The sequence below is a fragment of the Diadema setosum genome, chromosome 7, assembly GCF_964275005.1.
Source record: "Diadema setosum chromosome 7, eeDiaSeto1, whole genome shotgun sequence".
Lineage (NCBI taxonomy): Eukaryota > Metazoa > Echinodermata > Echinoidea > Diadematoida > Diadematidae > Diadema > Diadema setosum.
In genome coordinates, this window is record NC_092691.1 from 37,750,194 (window position 1) to 37,778,094 (window position 27,901).

General features: G+C 37.8%; 1 protein-coding gene across 1 annotated transcript in view; it reads right to left on the bottom strand.

Annotated features, from left to right (window-relative positions):
- Positions 1-27,901, bottom strand: part of LOC140230930 (CREB-regulated transcription coactivator 1-like) — a 69,803-nt gene that overhangs the window by 23,625 nt on the left and 18,277 nt on the right. The window contains 1 exon segment of the mRNA XM_072311070.1: positions 12,881-12,941. Coding sequence (XP_072167171.1) covers positions 12,881-12,941 — 61 coding nt within the window.

The window sequence follows — 27,901 nt, forward strand, 5'->3', positions numbered from 1 at the left end:
TTTTGATACTACTGCCTCCAGGGCCTATTGGGGCAGAGGCATAACAAAAGCACAATCCAGCCAGTTTTGCTTAAAACATCTTTTTTTTTTTTTTTTTTTTTTTTTTAAACTGACTAAAATCACTGCATAAAATAAAATGTTACCAAAGCATAATGCAAACACGACTTTCGAAACGCATACAACTATTTAATACTGATCAGGTTAGCTGAAATAGAGCAAAATAAAGCAAACCAAATAACACAAATTTCATTAAATTGACTGTGCTGCAGGTCTTCTTCTGACCTACATGTATCTTCTGTAATACCCTTTAGTGACACAAAATAAAAACGAAATGCAGAACTTATTGTGTTAATATTTATAACCTAACATTGATTACATTACGGGATGGGAGAAGCACTTGCAGAACTTTGCTAAAATATCAGTACACACACAAAAACTATATATTGTAGTTACATTACTTCCAGTGGTTGTGACTTGATCCCCCCCCCCCCCTTTGAATAGGTGACAAGTCATCGCCCAATGTAATTTGCATATTGCTGGATCACTCCATTTGACTTTACTTCTAAAATCCATCAACTTGAACATGGAGTAGAAATGAATGATTGTGTTGACTTAAAATTTGTTGTATTACAGGGGGTGCTTGTGTCCACATCCACAGGGATGAATCATGTATTATCTTTGTGATTATGAAGCTTTGAATCTCCGACCTGGGATTTGCAATGGCACTACCTGTAGTTTACTGCCACATATCACACCCCCCTAATACCTCCTTCCTGATCCCTTGCTGAGGTCAAACAGGTGCTGAAAAATTAAAGGCATAATTTACCATTTGCAGATGAAGCAAAAACCAAGCATTAGTGATTTAAAATAGTTCTAAAATGTCAGTCGGGGATAGAAACAACCACTGTAAAAATTTGAATCAGTATAATCGATGTAAAGTGTTGTTTAAATACATAAAAGTTATAATAGTTATAATAAGACTGTTTCCAGTCTAAACCATCTACAGTTGTGGTTTACTGAGAAAAAAACCCTGATATCTTCTTATATTTTAGGCTTTATTGCGAAGATTTTTATATGGTAGGATGTTTTGTAACACAACAGACCTAAATATATGCACATATATGCATTAAATGTGACATCTTGAACATTTTTGAAATCATTGCTCCCAAAGGTAAACAGGACCTTGATCCTCCTTCCCTTTCATGTGAATGACACGTTAAAAGGGCAAAACTAAAGATCAGTAGAGAGAAAGATAACAAACAGGTGTATAGGTGATGCACAAGCTCATAAATTTATCTTCTTTTTTTTTGATATAAGAAATAATACAGAACAGTAAAAGATGAAAGGAATGATGAAAAAAAAAAGTAGTAAATTAGCAGGGAGTTTATTGGTTAATTCAAAGCATAGGAATTCGAGAAAATAAATCAAATGACAAAGCTGATGCAAAGAATAGAGAGATTGACAGATAGTGGGGTATATGATTGCTTAGCAGGAGGAGGTTGGAGGTCAAAGGGTTGGTATAGTATTGGTTGAGATGAGGATTCAGCTTCTAAATTTTCTGCGAGATATTTAGAACCACATGTTGAATGTTAAAAAGCATATATTTCTACGGGGAATTCAGTTGTTTTGAAATGGCCGAGCCACCAAAAAAACAAAGTAAAACAAAGCGATCCTACTTAAATGTGGGTCCCACCTTTTATTAGGATCACTCTATTTTGGATATCTCAGCCATTTCAAAACCAATCTTCATCAAATGAACTGTGAATTCCTCTTTGAATTATATTGTTCTTTCATATTTCATAAAAGGTTTCTCTTTATCTCACAAAAAAGTGTTATAAACCAGAAGTCCCATCTCAACCAAAACTACTGTAAAACGAGGAATCTTCGCATGCATTTTAATTTCGTGTCGCGAGCGCCAAGATTTGCGAAATTAAAATGCATGCGAAGTTCTCGTCTACACTATATGCACTGAATGCCACTGGCAATTCGTGAAAATTTCATGCCGCAAAAAAGGCCGTCGGCTCCAATTCGCGAAAATTTCATGCCGCGAATATATCATGTTTTAGAGCATTCTATCCCTTTGATTGTATGCATTCTACATGAATGGTTTAAAATGGGAAGAAAAAGAAACAGAATAATAGACACACATACATGCAAGTGTCTATGCTGCAAAGAGAGTAGATATAGTAAAAAAAGAAGAATCAGGTAAGGGGCAGCTCACATTCGAGACATATCTGAACAATGGAAAGAGCGATGGAAGAAATATTCTATGATAAAAGGACTGGACAGAAGAAGATACTGTGAAATGAGTGAAAAAATAAGAATATATGGTTACTTTAAAGGGTGTGTACAGTTCTGTTCGAGGTGATGATTTAGCTTTTAACGTTTTGCGAGATATTCAGAAACCACTCTATGAGATGTCAAAGAGCATGCAGTTCTCAGGGGTATCAAAAGTTTATTCGATGAAAATCAGTTTTGAAATGGCTGAGCAATCCAAAAACAAGGTGAAACAAAGAGATCCTAATAAAATTGTGGCATGTCCCCTTTTATTATTAGCACTTTTTTGATATCTCAGTCATTTGAAAACCAATTTTCATCAAATAAACATTGAATCCTTCTTAAAATTACATGCCCTTTCATATTTCATAAGAGGCTTTTCATTATGTCACCTAGGAATGTTCAAAACATGAATCCCCATCTCAACCAGTACTGTACAGTCCCTTTAATACACATTTCTGTATGACACTTATCACAGATAATACACACTACCGATGAATAGAAGACATACTTCAGAAAGATGTTGGAAAAACTCATCCATGCCACACACACAAAAAAAAAATCTTTATGATCTCTGTATTCTTATCGATCCCTCCCATTTCTTTTGTTTCTCTTACACATGTATGCAAGAGCATTTTCCTTCCTCCAGCTGCTAGACTCTTTCCTCATATTTTACCCCACATATTTTATTTTTTATTTTTTTTGGTGAGCTTCAATACATTTCATATACCGAGGCTGTGTTAGTTTAACACGTTATGAGAAGTCCTTACACAAGTCCTCCTTGCCACTATCAACCTCCACTTTGCCATCATAATAACTTAACGAGCTAGTGGCAGACACTCTCGTATACTCTCCTGTACACACACGCACACAGACACAACACAGACACACACACAGCTAGCATGCACACGACACAACGATGCTATCGTCAAGCCTAGGGTGGAATTTATTCTCACATGTGCGAGCGCTGTTTTCGGCCCTACTTGTGTATCCATGCATGTGAGTAATTAGCCTCTGTGCAAGTCTGTGGTCGTAATGCCCAACTGCACTGAAACTTCATTTATCCATTTATTTGTTTGTGCACATGATTTAACACTACCGCAGGATAGGTACGAAAACATGTCACACGAAAATTATACTATACCAGCAGCCAAGCAGATACGTTGAATGATACAAAAAATATCAAATTATATCTCTGCAGGTACAGTAGCTAATACTGTACTGTCATCCCACATTCTTGCCCTGTGACAGTAATCAGGGCAAGAAGTGAATATCACTCTTCTATACTGATACAAAATGCTTAACTTTACACCAATATGAGAGAAAAGAATTATTAGTAAAAACAATGGCATATTAATCTCAAAGTATCTTGTCATGATTAAAATCACAATACTCTTTATCACTATAGATAAACAAAATTCTGTGTGGATTGTGTGCAGGGAGAGGAAGTTATCTGAGCCATGCAATATTTATTAATTAATCAATTGTTTTTATTTTTTTTTTATTTTTTCTATTTTTATTTTTTTTTTTTTTTGGGGGGGGGTATTATGCTATTACTATGGCAACACATCTTCTGCCACTCTTAGGAAATGTATGATACAACAAACCTTCACTGAGGGTGATAATATGTAGCCAACTATTTGATATGCATTAAAACAAGGGAGGGCATGATAATGTACTATCAACAATGACACATTTTCTCATAGAATATGTGTCTTGCACAAGCACAAGCCTTCGCAACCAACAAAAGGCTGATTCTGACAAATAACTGCACCCTCAAAACTTCATTTTGGCAGGGGTATGACAATAGGAGAAATATAACAACAGATACACTAACATAAGCATGCTAACAATTGTGAGATATGACATTGATGACATTTTACATATTATGACGATGATAAAGATCACTAAGGAGACAACATCACAGCAGGTTTTGGGGTGCTCTTTTAATAGCAATAGGACATTTCAGAGTTGACATCCAAACATTTCCTTTTTTATTTATCATCAGTGCTACTTCTCTCAAATTTTCATTCATTATCAGTAGCTTTTATGCCATAGCCTCTTGTATTTTCTTTGAATAAATTTTTGATTATGGACTTCACAGAAATAGCTTCATGGAAATCAAGGAGGACCAAGAAGGAGGTACCACTTTTGGTTACAGAAAGAATGATTATGATGAACACATTACATGCTGCAGATGAAAAATCATATGAATACTCTGTGATGTTTTGGTTTTTTTTTTTGTCTCCATGTTTGAACTTTTTGTGACACAAAACTCTTCATAATGAAATGAAACAGTATGCCAGGTACTTGGAAAGGACTTTTACTTCAAATAGTTTCTTTTTGAATATATCTACTTGATAGGCCAGCCGACGTCTGCCTTCTTCACCCCGAAACTGATAGACGTTGTACTTCTGAATAATGACACCAGCGGAGAAATGTCATATATCATCATGTATCATCTTGCTTTCGCACCAGAATCATGAACTCCTTTCCGAGTAATCTTTTCAGAATATATTCCCAAATGTTATCAAATGTAAATGTAAACAAATGTAATGTTATTGTATCGCACAGTAGCTGTGGTCTGAGAGAGGGGTTGAGCATAGCTTGTGTAAAAGAGCTTTCCTCGATGGCCGGGAGATGCGTGAAAATCAAGGTCTGTGGGAAAAGACTGCATGTTGCCATTGATTTCCCTTTGGCTGGGTGGCCCTCCCACAGGCTCCCTTCAGCTTCTATATTCTGCGCCATGGACTTGACAATAATAGATGAAGTTATTCTCGGCTCCGGCTCGCACAGGTTTAGCATGCTATAAATGTCAGGCTGACTTTCTCAGAAGGCTGGTGGGGAAAGATGCACGGCTCTTTCATAGGCACGGCTCTTTCATACACACTCACACACACTCACCGACAAAAGGAACGCACTAACACATAAACACACACACACACACACACACAAAAGAGAGAGACAGAGACAGACAGACAGACAGAGAGAGAGATAGAGAAGCAGAGAGAGATGGACAGAGAGAGAGAAACACAAGCTACACACGTACACACACAAAACTCTACACATACAGCTGTATTACATCCACTGCATCCTATCTTCATCCACGCTTGTTGTGACCATGGCGCCAATTCAAGAACACCCAATGCTGGCTTCTCATATTCTCTGCCTATGCCTACCCACTGCTTGCATTTCTTTCTTTTTATCTCTCTATATATCCACCTATCAATCCTTCTTCCATTTCCCCTGCAAGTCTATCCATCTATATGTCTCTATTTATCCATCCATGTCATTTCTATACATTCATTCACGTCTGTCAATATATTTAAATTTTCTAATCAGCTGCTTCTCCACTATATCAATGGAACTCAAATATTAACATAACATTTCTTTTCCAGTCTATGTTGATAGTTTTGGCCTTACTTCCAATAAAAAAAAAATAATAAAAAAATTGTATTACTGCTTTTCCAGAATGGTCTTACTGCCTAGTACCTATAATCACAATGTGCACTTTAAACCAAAATGAAAATCCTCCTCAACACACAAGTTGCATTGATTAAAGTAATGAGAGTCTTTCTGACAAAATGCTTGTCATGTGTGCTTGACAATAAAAGGGGCACTTGAACTTTGATGACTTGCTAATGAAATAGCCTTGGCTGTCGCCCATATATGCAAGCAACCTAATCATGCAATTTCTGCGATCACATCACAAATTTATACATACTCATAAAAGACGACATATTTATTAATTTCGTTTGGTGTTATGTATTCACAATATGTGCATACATTCAATTGATATATGATGTACTGTAAAATGAGAAATGTTTGTGTGAATTTCAGTTTCACAAATTTCGCTAAAGCCAAGGTTCACAGAAAATTCTTGTCTACACTGTATGCATTGAACGCCAGTGGCAATTTGGAAAAATTCAACGCCGTGAAGAAGGCTGTCGGTTCCAATTCGCAAATTTAAATATCATGTAATGAAATATCTCACTTTACAATATACAGAGAGTCATTGATCAGGGCTGTATCAACCATATCTGTCACTCTTGGATCTCATAACAATGATGTAATACCACCACTTCACATTAACCCCTCTCCTTCCTCCTATTGGAAAAGTAATATATCACATATGATATTTTAACATATTACTAGTATGTTGAGCCAAGGGAAAAACCCCCTCCCCCACCACCACCACCCCTACAGTCTGGACACATTGATGTACATCACAATGAATCCACATTCATGGCATGACATTGGTGACGGCGGTGGGGCTCACTGTCTAATTTTCATTTCTGACAGCTCTATGAGTACCACGTTCTCGCAGACTGTGTTGACAGAGTCTATCGTTAGCAAACAGTTCAGCCATTCTCCACGTAACGGGATTCTCTAGCTAGACCACTGCGGGTTTAACAAGCAGCTCCAGAGATGATTCCAAAGGCTACCCGTCTTCAATCTGATACCCAATCTGGAACTTCTTCTTTAAGCTTGGCAAATCCCTCTTTTGTTTTTGCTCTCGTCATTTTTTTTTTAAATGAATCTTGTAAACTGATCTTTCTGTAGCATTATCAATGACTGCACTGTGATGAATCCGCAACTTGTGCCTGTATGTAGTCTACAGCAAGGTCCTGGGAGGTATCTTTTCCCTTCCTTAACAAGAAAACAAATTAAAAAAACTTCTTTAACTTCCTTAATTTTGGTTTAATGAGAAACTGGAAAGACTGTAAAGTTTTCAGAGAGATACATGACAGCATTGCAGAGTGAAACTTGGTTCTCACAGACCTCAACAAAGGTCTAGATGTTTGTGCAGTATACATTTCCATATTGTGACCCTAAACGAGCGACAGACTATCCTCTGATATGTATGTTGGTCATGCAGGTGGCTCCCTATAATATTGATATCCTACTACACTTTGCATAACATGACCCGTTTCATCATGCTGCTAGCATCAAGCTGAAATGGGAATCCCATTGAATTTTGACAGAGAACAGATCTACGTCCCTGTCCTGTTTTTTTCCTGCAGGTGAAGAATTTTTTTTTTCCCCCTCTACCTTCTGAGGCAAAACCTTGAGGCAAAATTTGGATCCATGCTTTGGCTGCAGAGGTTTGACTCTACTGTAAAGAACTAGTTACTGCTCATATTCAGTCCTCCCTCTCTCTCTCTCTCTCTCTCTCTCTGCATACACACATGCATATGTGCATATACCACTATGTACATCATGTACAAGTTGTATACATGTACAATGTATAGCTTCTTCAACTGAGAGGGAAATTAGTAGACAAATATTATACTGCTGACAGTTGTCAAAACAATGTTGCTGAAAACAGACAGTATAATCTTACAATATAACATTTGCAGAGCTTATCATATACTGCAAAAGTGGAAATTTTCAGTGTGGAAATTTTGCGCATTTCGCGCAACCAGAAGTGAGCGCGAAGATAAAAGCACGCAAATATTTTTGCATGCCATATATTCCAGTAGTTAATGTCCTGTGTCCACGGAATTAAAAACACGTAAAATTCATCTTACCCAGCGGAGCGCAAAAAATTATTTGTGCGAAAATTTCCACTTTTACACTATGTGCTATATCATAAACCTTCCTGGAAAAGGTAGGATGTTCTGAAGATGTAGCAATGAGCATAGAGACAAATCATACCACAAATGTACACAAAGGTACACACACACACACACACACACACATGCACACACAAGTAATAATACCAGTAAGAGAAAAAACAACAGCAAAAACAACATCATATCCAGACAAAATATGACTGCTGAATATCAACAACCACGGAATCTCCTGGAATCTCACTACATCGTATTACCATTAACGACCAATTCCAAAATTGGATTTCATGCTCTGGATAACACAAAAGCTAACCTGTGTGAAAAGGGACAAAGCATCAAAAGATTTGCTTCTGATATGACTGACAAAGGTGCAGTCTATATGAATGACAAAGGTACAGTCTGTTTTAAAAATGTGCATACATGTAGCATCATCGAAATAGATATATCTCACTCAGCTCTGATGACACTTAATTCGCTTAAAGGCATTATTCACCATTTGCAGATGAAACAAAAACCTAGATTTAGTGCTTTAAAATAGTTCTAGAATGTGAATTAGGGATAGAAATAACCAATGTAAAAATTTGAATCAGGATAATCCATGTCAAGTATTAATATACATGTACAAAATGTGAATAATAGTTAATGCTTCAAGATTAAACTGTCTACAATTATGGTTTAATGAGAAAAGCAGTGATACCTCCTTATATTCTAGGCCTTATTGTGAAGTTTTTTATATGGTAGGATGTTCTGTGATAAAACTTACCTACACATATGCATCAAATGTGATATTTCAAACTTTTTTTATATATTTTTAATCACTGTTCCCAATGGTAAACAGTACCTTTAACTATAAATACTAAAATAATGACAGACTTGTAAAAAAAAAAATGTGCTGGCTAGAAGGCCCAGTGTTCCTTATCACATAGGACAGTAAAGTGTAGCTGTAATTTTTGCCAACTGTATCTCAATGCTATGAATTATTACTGACAGTACAAGTTTTCTGCACAGGACTTCTAACATTGCACACTAAACAAGTAATATTGAAAATAAAGCAAAACTGAAAACAAAACAAAAGTAAACTCTCTTGACAGAAAAAAAATGTAATTAATGAGATAGATGCATGTCTGGTAAAGGTATGAAAAAAAAAAAAAAAAAACCACCAATCTCACTTCTATAATAATACCCCCCCCCAAAAAAAAAAACAAAAAAAAAAAAAACCCAACAACAACAACATTGAAAGGCTTTTGTTATGCAAGATAATATGCATGGTATGCTGGTGTGCATGGATAAATGACAAATCCTGGAACATATATAATGCCTTAATACGTACCATTTGAAGGAAGAAGCATGAAAATGACCCATTCTACCCCATTGGCGACACATGACATACATGTAGTCAAGTTGATAATTACAGGAGGTTCACCGATTTATGTAGGTGTAGGATATCACTTCTACAACAATATGGAGTATGTAACTGTTGTAGGACTTCAAGTGTATCAGGACGATCCCCCCCCCCCCCCCACACACACACACAAATACTGGTTAGTGATAGGGTTAGAGAAATGACTAGGCTTTAATAGTAGGGTAAGGTTCAGGGTTAGAATTTGGGTTCTACAAGGTTAGGATCAGGTTTAGGTTCAGGATTAGGATTAGGGTTGGGATCAGGATTAGAGGATTAGGGTTGGGGGTCAGGAAAAGGATCTGGGGAAATTGTCCAGGGGATAACTGTCCGAGAACCACCTCATGATATCTTGCGAAGAAAAGTAATAGGAAGAAGAACCTTGCTGCACGAGCCCCTTTAAGCAAAGACATGCTGCCATGAGTACATCACACAGCTCACACCAGCGGTTACATACTGTTTGTCTCATTACCACGGAAAACTAGTCTGTGTTCACAGACGCCATGCACTCATCACGATGAGGACATTTTCATCTTTTTTTTTTTTTAGATAAAAGCAATCTAAAATGCTACTTTCACTAGCTCCTAGGGACTAATAATATGTAATTGTGCATCCTCTCTACATCGTAACTGCACCGTATTAAATCTGACTTGGGAAATCATTTTCAGTCAGTTCTGCTGACATCCTCTGGTCCAAAATGCAGGTACACAGCAGAACAGCATGATTAATGACTTGTTATTATGAATGTAGTATATCACACTTCATATTTTTATGCCTTCTCCACAAGAATCATTTCTTTCCATCAAATGCAAGCTTGCACTTTCTACTTATGGGCTTACTTTCTTACTTAAATGAAATATTTAGAAAATATTTATACTTTTCAGGCATAGAGGTTGTATAAAGCCAAAATCTGAAACAAAACACCAGCTCTTTTGATGACCTAATCCTTCGGTAAACCCTTGCCTTCACTCCAGGATAAGGGAAAGTGGTTTTTGGTTTCTAAGACTACCGGGTCACAGCCCGGTCAGCACAGCACACACAATGCTGTTCTGTCATGTGCTTAGATATGCCACACATCCATGCTTCCATCCAAGCCTGAATGTTCAGCACCATGTTGAATGCTGCCGTCAAACGTGCATTGGCTATCCCGCTCTCCTGATGTGAAATCATTCATCATTGGAGATTACACACGCTACGGTGGTTGCCACAGATATGTTCACAACCGTAGTCACAATGCATGCCCTATTTTAGCACAATTGGGACTGTCTACTACTGAGAAAAATCATGAATATTACAGCAACAATGATGACAGTATCAGTTGATTATGAAGAAGAAGAAGAATGATACTGCTATCTTCATCAAATTATCATCTTCATCACTGTCATTACTACTATGATTACAGTTATCAATGTTTTTATAATTACTTTTATGATTATCATCATCATATCTTCATTATCATTTTCATTGTCACCATCATAATAATGTATGATAGCCCTTTCTCAACAGGAAAGATTCGGAACCATCTGCTAAAAATCAGCATTAACCAGAATTGACAAAGGTTGAAAGTCGAAAACTATAAGCAGAAGAACAAACCTCATAAGCTTTGTTTATTTACCATACAATTTCCAGACTACCCATCTTAAAGGGACTGTACAGTACTGGTTGAGGTGAGTATTCAGGTTTAAAATAACATTTTTTCATGAGATAATGAGAAACCTCTTATGAAATATGAAAGAGCATGTAATTTCAGGAAGGATTCAGCATTTATTTGATAAAAATTGACCTTGAAATGGGTGAGATATTAAAAAAAGTAATCCTAATAAAATTGACAGGCCACAACTTTTATCAGGATCTCTTTGTTTTACCTTGTTTTTATATATCTCAGTCATTTCAAAACCGATTTTCATCTAATAAACTTTTGATTCCCCTTAGAATTGTATGCTCTTGAACATTTCATAGAGTGGTTTCTTAACATCTCGCAAAATGCTACAAGATGAATCCTCACCTCAACCAGTACTGTAGAGTCCCTTCAAAAGTAACAGAGACGATTTGAACTTTTATACTATCAGTACAAAAATTTCCAGACTCCCTCCAGCCCCCCCCCCCCACCACCAAAAAAACAAACAAACAAAACCAAAACCAAAAATTATTCTGCCCCCTTTGGGACAGAGCCGTTAAGATTAGCAACACTTTCATTCCACAATTATAGGAGAGGAGATAAATTACAGAACAATGATGTATACAAAGGAGAAGAAAGAAATTACTTTCACACTTACACTGCTTTTCCAATACAAGTGTTATATAATTTATAAATATATATGAATATCATACCAACCATATTACTTTATATCCATGTTAGTATTTTGACATGCACAATAATTAGTCATTTTTTGAAATTTAGCAAATCTGACCATTCTGGAGGAATTCAACCACTGATTGGTTTGACTGGGATGCCCGCCTTCTCATGCAATCACAACATTTCGATGAAGGTCACTGATCTTGACCATTAAGCAAGGACTGACCGTCAAACCTCTCTACACAACACCAAAAAAATAATGTTCCAATTTTCATCAATCTTTGAACTTACTCAATGGAATTTGAGGTCAGATGACAGTGACCTTTGACCCTGACCGCCTAACACTCTACCATGAACATCCAAATCATTGTCAATTCATTTCTACTCTGCCCACTTCTCGTATCACCACTGGGCATTCTCGACAGCTGAATAAAATAACTGAAAATGTCAATATCAAGCCAAAGTTTCAAAAAGAAACTGAAAGCCAAATAGTTCAAATGATGACTTTGATGTATGTTTATTGTTTTTGATATTGTACCAATGCTCAATATCAGTTTACTGTAGCTGCTTCGATGGGTTTTGATAAGATACTAGTGCAATTTATCAGATTGTCAACCTTGTTTCTCAGGTGGTTTGAATGTAAAAGCATTACCTGTGCTATCCTTGAATATCAACCCTCCTTTCACAAACTTGCAGATTTACACAAAGCTGTCAAATATTTCTCCTGATGATTTCTTCATCCATTCAAGGTTTTGTACCCATTTGAAAATGATACATTCATACATTTTATTATAAGCCTTTTCACCTGTAATATAGGAGTGTTCTGCCTTAATGTCTAATTCCTGTTTGGACTTTGTTACGTATGTGATGTTGCTCTGTACAAATACTGCATGAACGTTTTGAGAAAGTCATAATGCTTTCAAAAGGTGTTACCATGGAAACATGACCATCAGCATGCAAATTGCCATGGCAAAAAATGACAATCCTGATTTCTATTTTGTCAAACATGTCATTACAAATGCACCATATACAGAGATCACAACATATGTTCAAGCATATTTTTTATAACCATTAAACATTTACTCTGCTTCTGATGCATCAATATCCTCTATAAAAGGGGTAAAACATCAGTTTCATGCTGATTACAATTTTGCAAACTTAGAGGTAGGTGAGAATGCTGTGTGTAGGCAGAAGAGCAACTTGACATGTTTACAAAAGACAAGCTCTTGTTTTTACGAGAGCAGGAACAAGGTTTTATCACAGTCATTTGGTACAAATGTGCTTTCATGCATAGACGCTGAAATCAAAGGAAGATATAAAGACACTGTGGCTTACCTTCTCCAACTGGTATCGCTGGGAGGTGACAGGTAAGGTGCACTGTATGGAGCCGCTTCGTGTGAAGGAGTTAAGGAATCTTTTTATGCCAATGTTTTTCATTATTCAAATAAAACATATCATATATACATACATACATATATGCAAATGAATTTATACATATACATACACACACATAAGGCGCGGTCAGACTGGCAAAAGATCAAGAAGTTTAAGATCCCGGAGTTTGGGCCATTGGTACGCGCGCAAGAAAGAGTGCGCCGTCCGATGGCTAGTGATTGTGACGTACTTTGTAACAATACACATACATGTATGTACATGTAGACATGACAATGGTCTCGCGCTTCGGAGACACCGCCCGCAAACAGATCAAGAAGTTTCGCGGGAAGTTTCACGGGAAGTTTGCGGTCACACTGGCAAAACTTCGAGATCTTAAAGATCGCGATCTTAAACTTCTCGATCTCTTGCCAGTCTGTCCGCGCCTTTCGAGACAGAGAGAGATACATTCATTAGCAGTCATTACTGGGTATGAACAACAAACATCATTACAATAGCTTTAAAGGCAACATCTGCGACAAAGTGTGCAGAACATTGTACAAGTGTATTACAAAAAGTGCCAATTAACTGTAGTTACTTAATAGGGAAATACCTGAAGTCCTGATATTATGTTTCTTCGTATGAAAACATGAGTACCAGAGTAGATGACAGAAATTTGGGGGGAAAGAAAATTCAGACATACAAAAAAATTTATGGATTGTAAAAAGGTTAGAAAGTTGGGTGAATTGGCAACTCTATTCAATAGATGAAGGTGTTCAGCAGCTCTTCATTTCTCAGAATTATCTGCTCATGCAAAGCAACATAATATCAGGATAAAATTTCCTGTTAAACATGTATTGTATGTGTGTGTGTGTGTGTGTGTGTGTGTGTGTGTGTGTGTATGTGTGTGTGTTTTAAAACTGACCTGAGATTGGGGATGTGGTTAATATACCAGTAAGTATGGTTCATGATATTCAGGAAAAAAAAATTGTTTCTCTTTGACCCTGAACACAAAAGATACAATTGGCCGCATCCTTGTTTACTACCGAGTTCACCACTGATTTGATATTACATTCTTTCCCTCCTACAGCATAATTTCTTAACAAATGAGGTAATTACCACAAAATAACCAAACAAGCTTCTACTCAGTACTAGTATGAAAGTGTGTTGTCATCCATTGCATATTTAAGTCCATATATGCACACTTACAATCACAGACCAGCTGTATCACAAATTACTATACAATATACAGTCTTTAATTTGTTGGTTAGTTGATTTTCACAAACTTAGCTATCATAATCTTCATGGTGAACAGGGTGAGATAAAGGAGATATAATGTACCTGCATATACACTACACAGTACGTTAGATTCACTCTTCATGTTTCAGGATTTACTCACTGTTGCTGGAGGAAATCTTGTCAAACTCCTATAATAGCGACAAATGTTCACTATGTAGGCCATAAATGACAGTACTGCTCACACCAAAAGAATGTCAAAGTACGCCACAACTCTGACACTGTTTTTTTAAGCGATTAACATAAATAAACAACACTCTTAGTAAACCAGACTGCCATGATGTAGCAAGTGTACCGTGAATGATATCAGATATTAAAGTCATGTATTGTGCATGACATCCTACTGGTAGCTTAAAAAAAAGCAGTCTTGATTATGTAATTCTCATTATGTAAACAATGGTTGTGACCCTGATTCATAAGATAGTCACACACACACACACATACACACAAGATTTGGCATTGACATGACATTTTAATCACATTTGAGCAATCATGCCATTGCAGCAAAATGCAACACACAGAAAAGGGCACTCTTCCCTGTAGAACCTGTATCCACACACATTCTTGCACTTGATCCCGCTCAGCGCCTATAGATGTTCTCTTTCTCTGATCGGATTCTCGCACAAGGTTCCTTTTTGAGACACCATGTTATTCCTCATCTGAAAAGGGCCTAATAAGCTGCATAGATGTCTTAAAGCATCTCATCCGTGGATTCCCCCCAACCCATCCCGTCTCCTATCCCACTTCCACTCCAGGTAATGGCCACTTTGGAGTGGTGGAAACACGGCAGCAGCGAGGGCACTTAAACAATTTCCATCCTCATTCAGGATGAGGGGATGTGGGCAAGATGGACGTGAGCTGCTGCTAGCCATAGTAACACCAGTAGCATGAACAAACAGCAGAAAGAGAATACTTGTACAGGCACTGCATAAACAATAAGTTAATGAATACATAAACAGTGCAGTAGCCACATGCGTAAACAATCCTCTGACCTAGTTAAGCGACGGAATCAAATCTGGTCTTAACGTCTCCTTTTAGTATGTCTAACCTCTTTTGGGGTGGAAGGGTTCAATAGTAGGAAGGGAGGAGTAGCAGATTGGGCTAATTTCAAGCAGGCAAACCTACAATGAAGGATAGCAAAAAAACAGGCACCGTGTATCAGCTGATGCTGTTGCAAAATCCTCTCACGTGAAATGCAACTCCTCATCCATGTCACCTTTAATGGCTCATAGAACAATATAAAACAAACAGAACAGTAGACATTTCACTAAAACTGGGCATAAAAGTTATGAAAAGACTTCACATATTATATAAGACCTTAATATTGATTAGAATATATTTAGATATATATATAAATGCAAATTGGAGGTAGTGACATCACCATCTTACGAGTTTTCTGCTGCCATGCACACAACCTAACACTTTGTTTAATTAATCTTTTTTTTAAATATTTTTTTAGTAAAATGAAATCATGAGGAATAACTTGTACCGCTTGCAAGAAATCACAAGAAAGAAGCCCTGACTGCTTTCAAGGGGAAGGGATTATGGTAACTGAATTATCAACAAAGGATGCAAACTTCATAATATTTTACTACAAACCACTGGGAGGATCATGAGGCAATATCATCATCACCTTCATAGCAACTTCACAAGTATAAGTTACATGTACTGTGCCCAACTAATATTACTATCTCTTGATTACATTTATCATTTGATTCTGAAGATTTCATCTACTGTCAGGTCTAGTTATCAAACCTTCTGTCATTCCGTTTGATTCAACTCTATTCATCCAAGGCAATCTATACATGGAATCAAATTCTACATGACACAAAAGAAAAAACTGCTTGTAAAATGTCTTGTAATAACCATGAAATAAACGAGGTAATGTTTGCTTTTAAATATTAATTCATGGGGGGGGGGGAAAGAAGTGTAAAGTTATCTCATATTTAAAAGAAATAAAGAATCAAGTTAGAAATATACCCATCCACCTTTGTCATACAGTTACTTTGAGAATTAAAAGACAAAAACAGAGTATTATTTTCCAAAGTACAGTTTCTGAAGAAATGACTATCAGAGGACATTGCATTTAACCAAAGTTCCTAGATTTCTTGGAAGCTGACAATACAAACTTCCCAGGGTTGCACATCTCCCATCTTCCTAAAAAAAAAGCAACAAAACAAAAACAGTAACAGTCACAGAAACAGAAGGATCATAGCCATGGTGTGTAGCTTGCATAGGACTGGCCATTACCACAGGTTGAAAGGCATACAATCACATATCTGCATACTGGAAAGTCTGCCAAGATTTCCCCATGCCGACTGCACTATATGACCACCCAGCTCAGCGCGAATCCCTCCCCAGTACGTGTAACTCACACCCAATTTTCAGCATTAGTTTTCCCCCTTCGTGAATCAATTGCGACACAAAATCCACCCCTTTCTGCCTTATCCTGGAAATATGGCGCTCCCTCGCAAAGCCACTGCGATATGCATTATTTCCCTGCCATTATTATCTGAACGTGTCGGTGTCATACATTTTTCATAGCACTGGCAGCTCCAGGGAAATGCAGTAAAATCTTCGGCTTTCATACAAGCTTCCTTGCTTCTCAAGCTTCCTAGTCTCTCCTCAAGTCTCTTTTATTTCACGGTAAAAAGTGTTTCTGCATTTTACCAGCTTCTGATGCCTCTACAGTACTTGAAGTACTGACATAAAAAAAAAAGAAAAAAAATGTCCAGTAATTGGTAATTTCTAAGAGCAACATCACCAACAGTGATCATGGTGCCACCACAACTTACATGATATAATCATAAATGTGATATTTGACTGCTTGGCAAGGGTGAGATGTAAACATTCTTATAGACTTTGTCTGAAAACACTCCCCATTCGCCACATGCCATCTAACCCTGAAATTCACACTTGACCATGTAACAGTAAAACTTGCCACAAGTATACGATAATCACGAGCCCTGCCATATCGTCTTTGCGTGTTTACACAGAGCAGCTAGCAAGCAATGCATTATTGACTCATCGCAAAGCCATGACAAATGTCAATGACCTGAAGGTGGTAACACACAGCATATTTTGTTGTTATTGTCGTTGGGAGGAAGTGGCTGGGGAGGGAATTCAGAACTTTGCTTCTAAGCTTCCTAAATAGTGGAAGATGAGGCTTTTAATGATACAACTTTTACGTCTGATACAACTGTGTTTCCAATTTGGAAACATATTGTCAGTTTTGCAATGAGTACTTATAAAATACAAGATGGAAAATGGTAAATGAGCACAACTTCTGTCTAGTGGTACCAAGAGAGCTTCCTCATGATCTTAAACGCATGATCGGTTGATGACCTGAAAGGGCTTCATTCGCTAATTGGGGCACAGAGCTCCTGATATCATCAACAGAGCATATTTTGCCTCCATATGACTGGGATATTATCACTTTGAACAATATTGATTTCCACATAATTACTGTCGGGGAAACTGGAGGTACTAAAGCCTGGAGGATTGCACACTACTCTGTAATATTCCCAGCACTATAAGCATTCATTACAACAACAACAAAAAAAAAAAAAAAAAAAGAGAGAGAGAGAGAAAAAAAGAAGAAGAGATGTTATCTAAATGCTTCTTTCTACCATGGGTAGCACGTGAGAATTCAACTGTTTCTATGGTTAAAAGTTCTAGCATGAGTACACTGACAGTGCACTCCCGTTATAATGAAGTCCTTGGGACCGACGGTTTTCTTTCATTAAATATCAAAATTTTGTTTGATAGCTGAATAGTACGTGTATAGAGATATATAGAGTACAATATTGGGACCTGAATTTTGATTTTGTTGTAACAAGAATTTCATCCTAACCTTGTTCATTATAACGGGAGTGCACTGTATAACAAGACGGCCAGACTGTGGATAGCCCCTTGGGGTGATTCATTCCAGCTACCAGGATTGTACTGTCAACCATTCTAAATGCTTCTGAGAATCACGAGAAGGTCCTGTGCATACAAAACATGACCTATGAAGGAAGTGCACACCACCCATCCCCTTTTAATTCAACCACCAAAAGCATGTATGATTAATCAACAGGCACAAAGATGATCATATGAATACATACATCATAAACTACATCATAAATCATATGGTATAATCTTATCATTAAAGAGACATACTTGGTGCAGCAGATTCACTTTTTAAGTACATCTCCAGTCATTTGGGACATAGTAGTATTGAGAAAAGAAAATCATGGAAATTGGCAGGCTTTGTAAAAACTTCACGAGGATTTCATGAGTCATGGATGACCTGAAATTGAATGAACTCCTGAGTGCCGAATGGTCATTACTGTTGGCCTTACTCTGTCCATAAATCATAGTCAATGTTTTAATTCCTTTTCCATGTGCAATGACTAGCGTTCTTGAACGGTAGTGTAGCCTAATCAGGAATGCTCCATGTCATTGCACATAACAAACATCAGCACATGCATTGATTTATCTCATCAACTGTGGAGGCAACTGTTTTGATCATTACAGATTTTTTGTTTCAGGGTTCTGGTTTCTGACTGGCTTGCCTCAAATTAAACAAACAAACAAACCAAAAAAAAAAAAAATATGAGCAATTGATATCTAGGGTCTATTCCCATCTATCTGTTCTAAGGTAATACTATCTTAGTTGCTCTATGTTTAATATTTGGATTACAGATTTGGACTAATTCCATGTCTATATTGAAAAAGCATAAGTGTGCTGTCAAAGCAACCCTGAGGCCTGAGGGTCCGAGGGTGTTTTTATCTAAATATTTTCTGAGGCAGTATCATGATCCTATCAAAATGCATTTGAGGCATTTTTGGGCAACAGACAAATGCAACCATGTTTTCAACGCATTTAGAAATGCGTTTGAGACCACGATTGCCTTTCTGCAAGTAGATGAATGCAATGCCGTTTTGACACATGTTTATATATCTCCAAGCTGTCCAGATCAACTTGTAGCTGTTAATGGTTGCAGAGAAAAGTGTGCGCCATTTGTGCTTTCTACCCATTGTTTGTGCGTGAATGATGAAGGCATATTTGATGGTACTGCATGTATGTAGTTGACCTCTTCTTCCCGGGTCAGACTCACACAAAGCAGGTGCGCAGTTACAACACTCGAATCGTGATCATATTATGATGGCTACGTAAACGCGGCAGCCTTAGAATCGCATTTCAAACCATGTTCATAAACGCCATTAAAAATGCATTTTAAAACATGATTCTCTCCCTCTCCTGTCAGATTAACACAGCCTAAGCCCCCTCTGAAGAAGTAGGCAATAAAAATAGTGGTGTGCAACATTTTATACAGACATCACCACTGTTATCAAGGAACTTGAACCAGGAACCTCAAACTGAGAATCTGTGGTCGTATCCCCTGAGCCACTTCTTTCTATGGTACTAATACACATCATAACTACAAATATGAAAGCTATGGAAGTTTAGACACTGTTAAAATCAAAGCGAATTGTATTAAAGCATTTCAACTTCTGTGCGGTCAACAGGGATACTTCAGCTTCTCATGGAATCCCTATCTGTTACAGATAGGTCTAGGATTTTCATTTACATTTTGATGAAGTTTGTTAAGCTTGACCACTGACTCAGGATCTACCATCAATCTGCTCGCCAGAAAGGAATATTGTTCAAACTATGATAAATCCCACCAATAACACCAAATACCATTGTTTCAGACTTTCTAAACAGAATTCATGTTCAGAAAATGACATTTTAGCTAAATGTTGGTGGACTTTGATGTTGACCTTTGACCTTGCAGCCATCCCTTCAGGCAAAAAATTGATTAATCAATTTGTATCCTTTCAACCAGATAGTAAAACTGGGCACTCCTTGCTGATGGTAACTCTGAAAATGACATTTTCATCTCAAAGCACAAGCACTCTGCAGCCACGCCAGGAAGCAAGTCCAAAGACATGTCAGAGCAAACGGAGTGCTGAGAACACTAACAAGAACACCTATTATTAAGTCAATACAGATGCCAACCACCGTTTCAAATTACTGTGAAGATATGAGGCGTGATATTACCACCTCATGTTTGGCTGGCTAGCCCTACATATTCTTCCAAAAGCTGTCCTTCGTTCACTCCATACATTGGCTTCTTGGTGACTTTCTGGTGAGCTTTGACTTTATATTGTGGAACAAAACACTCATGTTTCCATGTCTGAATGCCTCATAGTTCACTGACACTATGGTATTATCTAGATCCCACCTTTTTTTCATGCATTTATAATATCAAGAAGACATCCCCTCCAAGTATGTGTGCAATAATGGTTGTGACCCCCCAAAAAACAGTTTAAAACTATGCACAATGTGAAGAACAGGATTGAAATCTTGTATCGCTTACTGCACGTAACAAAATATTACATTTTATCAAATAATCCCGAAATAGTAGTATTCCGATTCACACTTGATTCTCCAACATGTTAACATACTTCATTTATTTACCTACATTTGTATATCAATTTAACTTGTCACAGGACAGAGATTACATAGGAATTTTCAATACATTAAAGATCACACCTTATATATTGTTACTTCCTGAACATTTCTATTTTTTCAAGACTAGAGTGCGGCTTTAAAACATAGAGTTGGCATGCTGCAATTAAAAAGCATTTAAAGCATCCCAACGAAGGACAGATGCGACATCCTCTTCCAAATGTGTGGCAATGAAACCAATCCAGACATAAAAATAAAATCCCAGCAGAACTTCATTTGAAAACAGCATTCAATATGCCGTCCTTACATAACACAGTGAAGCCACGGCTTGAAAATCAGTTTGCCTACAGACATTCAAATCCTCAAGAAGTGGGATGGAATAGAATATATTTACTGTGTAGCATGATGACATGACTACAACATTCCTTTCATGGCATCGTTTATCTTCACACACAAGGGGGGGGGGGTGTCAGGGTTGCACACTCTCTTTCATTTACATTGGCTACATGGAATAAGGGCAGGAAAATATGCCACAAATTGGGAACTCAACCACAGATTTTCAACCATGGATGTCTTTTTTTTGGGGGGGGGGGGGAGGGGAACTGGCCATGGGCAGAAGCATCAGAGTAAATTAGATGGTTGCAATTCAGCAGTCGTCTAAACTGCACCAACATGCTCGGTGTATTGATGGATCACGTGTGGCAACTTAGGCTGGCATTGTGCCCCACACGAACAGGGTGGACTCACCACCCGCGACTGCCTGTTCCCGGCAGACTTGGCTCAATTTCTCTGAAGATAGGAAGTGCATAATTGTCCATCATAACCGCTAGTCCTACCATGAGCCTGTCCCATTAGGGTGTAGAGAGGAGAAAGTGTACTGGGAGGTAAAGCCTGTCCCCTCTATTCACAGCTACACTATCCACCAACCAACCAGGCGATATACGTCTCTCTGGTTGCCATGGAAATGATCCTGACAATGTGCAGTGTCTGCAGAGCCAAAGTAATGCGAGGATTACTGCTTTCATTTCAGGTAAAACAAATTCATTTCTTTCCTTTCCTCCCATCATTCAATGAGAATCACCAATGAACCCACGCATGAGCATACAATAGAATTAAAAATGAATTGACATCGATGGAAGGCTATAGTAGTGCACTTTCAGCACTTAACCTTACTTCTTCTGCACAGACACACGTACATAAACAAAACAAAAACGACCAGCATAAGCCCATTCACAGTTTTGCTTGTGTGTGTCGTACAATGCCATTCTTCAATCAATACAACAGTGTAAACCATAGTGATACTTTGAACTTCTCTGAAGATTCACTGTCTAAACAAAGAAAACATGCTGATAACACATCACACTGCTTACTGTATCATTCACCGACAAACTCTGAAAGGCAAATGCGGTTTCCATTGAGTTACAGGCATTATCTCTCCTTTGCAACAATGTAATCTCTGTAGAGATGTAAAATGTAAACACCTATACACTCAACTGCCGCAACAAAAAAACAAAACAAAACAAATATATATATACACACACATATATATATATATATATATATATATATATATATATATATATATATTGTCGCTGGGGCGACAAGACCTCGTATCTCAAAAATGTCAAATGTTCAGGAGAGCCAAAAAACATGGCGGCCAAAGCACTATACTGAATGGGATAGCCGTTCCTTTGACATGCCGTGGTGGCTTCATTTTGGGGGTAAGACAGCTGGGATTTGGACAGGACATCACTTAACCGATTATTTGACCACTAATGCAAAAAAGTCATTTTCACCAAAATTTGAGATACAAGGTCTTGTCACCCCAGCGACGATTATATCTTTATATATCTTTATATATACTTATTCATTTCTATAAAAAAATATATGATATACATATAGAGCCTACATCAAAAGCACAAAGAGACAAACAATAACAAGCTTTGTAGCAATAGAAAATACTCTATTCCATGAATTATCCCTTGCTTTCTAGGAAAGCATGTGGCATCATCAAGTATGTACTATAAACATGAATTTGTGATATCATATATGCCTCTAGATATCAACCAAAAATATGACTGACAGTCAATTTTCTTTTCAGGACCTCATCAAATGATTTGCAAGTGACAGCTACGATACCATAGTGACATACGATGGAAGGAATCCAAACCAAAAAAGGACATCATGGGGTAATAGGAGTAGACAGTAAAGAAAAATTCAGCATTTTGAATCCTTTTTGTAGGTCTAGGATCAGGTCCTTCAACACCAATCAGAGACAAATCAATTTAGCATTTATATTGCTTAGATGCAAACCCATCTATTTGTGCTTGTAATGAGAAAGATCATATTCTCTACTATTATCAATATTGAAAGTTGGCTTGCTGTGCTAGATTACACATCATGTCGTCTTGTTGGCTCATCTCAAAATGTAATAATGAGAAGAAACCTTGAAGTTATTCAGGAAGGATTCCACGCAAACAAGGAGATAGTCTCTGTACCCAGTCTTGTCAAACATATTCCTGACCCAATATGAGGCAGATGCCAATTCAGCATAACTGTTTTCCTGTCATTCATTGAAGCCAAAAGATATTTTAATTGAACAGAATTCAAAACGAGTGTGTGTGTGTGTGTGTGTGTGTGTGTGTGTGTGTGTGTGAGAGAGAGAGAGAGAATTTGATTTCAACATACATATGTATGGCAGAAGGGCGTTGTTTGATTCAATGGAAAATCTACTTCTAGAGCTGACCAGAAACAGTACAACAATAATATAACCCTCAGTTCACCGATGATTTACAAGAAATCAGATGAATTTATGCACAGTATGACCATTTGAATATCAACAAATTAATCAATACCACATTTATGTTGCATTCCACCTGTAGGAGCAAGAGGGGTGGGGGCTGATTTGTGTTTCAAGTTGTGTGCTTTGTGCATCATTGAATTTGTTGGTTTCATTCTTTTCTGGAACAGATCCCACATTATTTGGCATATTTGCAGTGATTTTGCTGTTAATATTGTTGTTATGCTTTAGAAGCCTAAAGGGCCTATCTCGCTGAAGATTTCACGCTGAATGCCGCAACTAGCGCATCTCAAAAGACGAAAAAGTTGGTTTATGTCCTTACAAAGAAGGCGACTCCAGGGCCACATCCTAGATGTCTCCAAATGACGTGACGACTCATTAGCCCGAGACGTTGCCATGACATAGTATCTCCAAGACGTCTTCTCAGGTATGAAGATATCTCTGTGACGTCTCTACATCATCGCCAATAGACCACCACCACGGGTCTCTGCAAGGTTGCGGACAAAGCAAGTCTCTATGACAAGGCTACAACTAGGGAGACATCACAGAGACATCCCCAAGACAAGCTGGAAACTTGAAAAAGTCTCTCTCTCTAAAAAAAAAAAAAAAAAAAAAAAAAAAAAATAACATGTTCTCTTGCAACTCCCTGCAGACCTGGTCAGTCTAGGGGAGATGTTGCAGAGACATCGCAGAGATGTCTCCATGACCAGCAAAACTTGAGTCATCACCAGGTAGCCACATAGTCTCCAACCCAACAAGATACCACCTAAAAATGCTCGCCAGCCTGCATATCAGAGGTGTAATACAACATTGCAAACTTTCAGCACTTAATTCTTGCTGAATCAATTTCATTGTAACTTTCCTGCAATCTTGTTCTGAATTTCGTGGTGGAAAAATATGATATTGCCTTTCAAATTCATTTATAATTTTGATGGCAGTTCAGTTAAGAGTGAAATTTCAGTGGAATTTCCAAAAAGTCAACTATTCCTCATATTAGTTATAGTTGTGCTGATATCCAAGCAAAAGCAGAAAGTAAAGGGATGGGTTTCCTCTGGGGGGGGGGGGTAATATCTAAAGGTGGAACAAAATGGGTTACAAATGTGACAATGCACATACACATAGACAACTTTTTAAGACCAAACATTTTATAGTTGGCTGCATCACAATCATGATACAGTGCACTCCAGTTATAATGAAGTCGTCAGGACCAGTGGCAGTTTTCTTTCGTTCCACATAGTTACAGCTGAACAGCAAAGCATGTAAAGATAGATATATACCCTGTAATTTTGAGTGGTACCTGAATTTTCACTTTGTTGCAATGAGAATTTCGCTATATCCATGTCAGTTATAACAGGAGCGCACTATAGTCAAATGACTTTCACTTTCTTCACCGAGTTGTACTTTCGTGAACAATTTCCATCATACCCTTACCAGTGCTTTCTTTTCATATATCAGTGTATGGTATTGCATCCCCTATTGACTGTTGAATATCGAACTTTTTATAATACAGAAAATGTCGCCCTTTTCACCATTACTAGGTCTGTACCTTTAAATCGATCGATATGGACTTCCAGATTCCGTCTGATAGTTTTGACTGTCAGTAGGATCTCTCAACCCAGGGAAATGTCACTGATGACAGCGGGGAAGTGTTAAAGGGTGTCGGTCTTCAGATATTACGGTTCTTTGAGTGAATCCATCTTCGTTTGCTGCCCACCACATTACATACTAAAATCACGACTATTGCGGCCCTGTTAGAACCCGAGTAGAATTGCCCATCAGTTAAATATGAATGTGCAATGAAGCATGCGCTCATCAGCAACGGTCAACTCCTGTCGAGCAAGATTTTTCGGCAGTTACATGTGCGACATACAAAGCTGTACACAATTCGCAACAGGAGTGTATGAGCCAAGCACAAGTACACACAATCGAAATGTAATGCTTGGGGTCCACGCCGGGCAAACTTTGCACTAGGTTTGAGAGGTTGGAAGCTGACAGTAAATTGTTTGTTGTTTCTGCAAGCTTCGATATGCAATACAATTATACAAAATTTGTAATGATAGCAAATCAACAAAACAAACAGCATCCAAATTGCTTATTGAAGTCTGTATAAAGACATATCAAAAGACAAACCATCCACTTATGACAGAATGGACAATTCTATTGCGGGAGTTCTGTAAGAAGCACCTAGCAGTGAAATGGGATACATACGGTAATATATACCACTGAGTCGGCTTCACACATTTTGAAATATTGGTCAATCCTGCCAAAATGAGCAAACTGCTCTGAAACAGGACTCGCAGTCGCAAACTTTCAAGTGTGCTGGGAAAGGGACCTGTGTGAGGCCCTCGTAATGAGCATGTTAGAAATCACTTCAGAAAGCTCCCAAACCGAATGAGATGGAGAGAAGCAAGTCATCTGGCTGAAGCTGATGACCATCAAAATGCAAATTGAAGCTCAAGTAGTCATTTCCACACAGGCAGATTTGCTGAAACCGTATCTTTCCACCTTGATTATGGCCCATTTATGAAACCCGAGACGTCTGAATATACAAGTGTCAGTTTTGCATCTCTCCGGCCTAACATGTTAATTTCGCTTGAACCACTACACGAGAGCTGGAGCACAGGTACATTGATGTAACAACTGATCTCTGTGTTGACTGGGGTACCAGCTACTCTGAGTGGTATGAAGCAGCATATTTTTATGATAGCTGTCGCTTTAGATTTATTACCAATGCAACATGACTGCATTAAAATTCTAGATAGGCACCCTATTCCTGTGCTGCATTGTGGCATGTTCTGATTTCCTGGATGGGGAAAAAAAAAAACATTCTGAGATGAAAGAGCACTGCCCAGAGGAGTTTCATTTCACACATGGGATTAGAATACAGGTGAAGGATAAGTGATATCTTGTAGTACCATGAGATGACTAGTTGAATTTGAGGAAGTAATCTGGTATGACATCCATTGGGCCTCTTAAGAGAGATATCTAGGTCAAGTGAGTGAGTTCATGCTCTATCACATACAACTGTACCGTGGTACTCTTTATTTGACTTGCATGCAAACTGCGGCAAGTTGGCTGCTGCGCACAATCGCCTGGGCAGCCTCCGCATCTCATACAATCACGTCTACTATGAGCAAATGGCTCTTCATTTATATTTTGATGAAGCTCTTTGATCTTTGATATGCACCAAGCATTGACCTTTATCCCTCTGTCTGCAAAGGAAGCATTTCCAATCTATTTTCATCCATCATACAAAATGATATCACAGGACCGATCCCCGCGGAACTATGGCCAGAAAATAACATTTCAACAAAATCTTGATCTTTGACCATCACCTTTTACCTCTCTGATGCAACGAAATAATAACTGTTTCTTTATTTCTATTATTGCCGTAATATACCACTGAACATGCTTACTGAAGTTGTAGGTAGAGAATGACAGTTTTGACCACATTACCATGACCTTTGACTTTACCAATTAACCTTTCAACACTATCCAGTTTGTGCAATTAATCCCCCATTAAGTACTACCCTGTCTACCTGTCAGAAGTAATATCTAGAAATTACTTCTTCTTTTCTTTTTTATATTTTTTTTTTGGGGGGGGGGCAAAAGTTCAGGACCTTTGACTTTGTTCCACTACCACTTTATGAAAATGATTGCATATTTTTACCATTCCTACAGAAATTAGATTACAAGTTCAGTGACCTTTGTCCTTAAGGGATTTTGCACAAAGCCTAACTAAGCTGTAGTTCAAAAAAAAAAAAAAAACCCTATTCTTTGCAGTATACATTGGTAAAGTACTAAGAAAATCTAGAATGGTGTAAATTAAATCACAACAATGAGATTCCGGGAAAGGTGCACAGCTACATAGACTATCCCCAAAACACCATGTCCATGCCCTATTATGGGGGGGGGGGGGCATAAAATTACTTATTTAGTTCCGTTTCATGTTAAAAAAAAAAATGATTCCATGACTGCTTGAGATTGTAGCATCTTTTGATCTCACACACTCTACAAAGATGAAGCTAATTTTCTCCATGTTTCCACAGAACCCCCCCCCCCCAAGTGTTGGCCATAACAGTATGCAGTATCGCTACTCATTTAAAAAAATCACTGTTGTGTTACCATAATGGCTGATTCTAAGGTTACAAAATAATGAAATACCATGTGAGATATTTGTATCAAAGTGAATGGAATCCATAATCCAGTCAAATTCAATTGAGTTGCTACAGTAATTTTAATGTACTTAGTTTGGATAGCTGTCCTAATTAAATGAAATCTTCTTCAAGAAAGACCTCATCTATAAAATTCCTGAATAAAGGGGATTCGAATTGAGAGTATAGAACAGAACTATTCTTCTGAAACAAAAATAAAGGTACATGTACCTTCAGTGGGTTGAAAGACAAACTGCACTACTAGCCTGACCGAA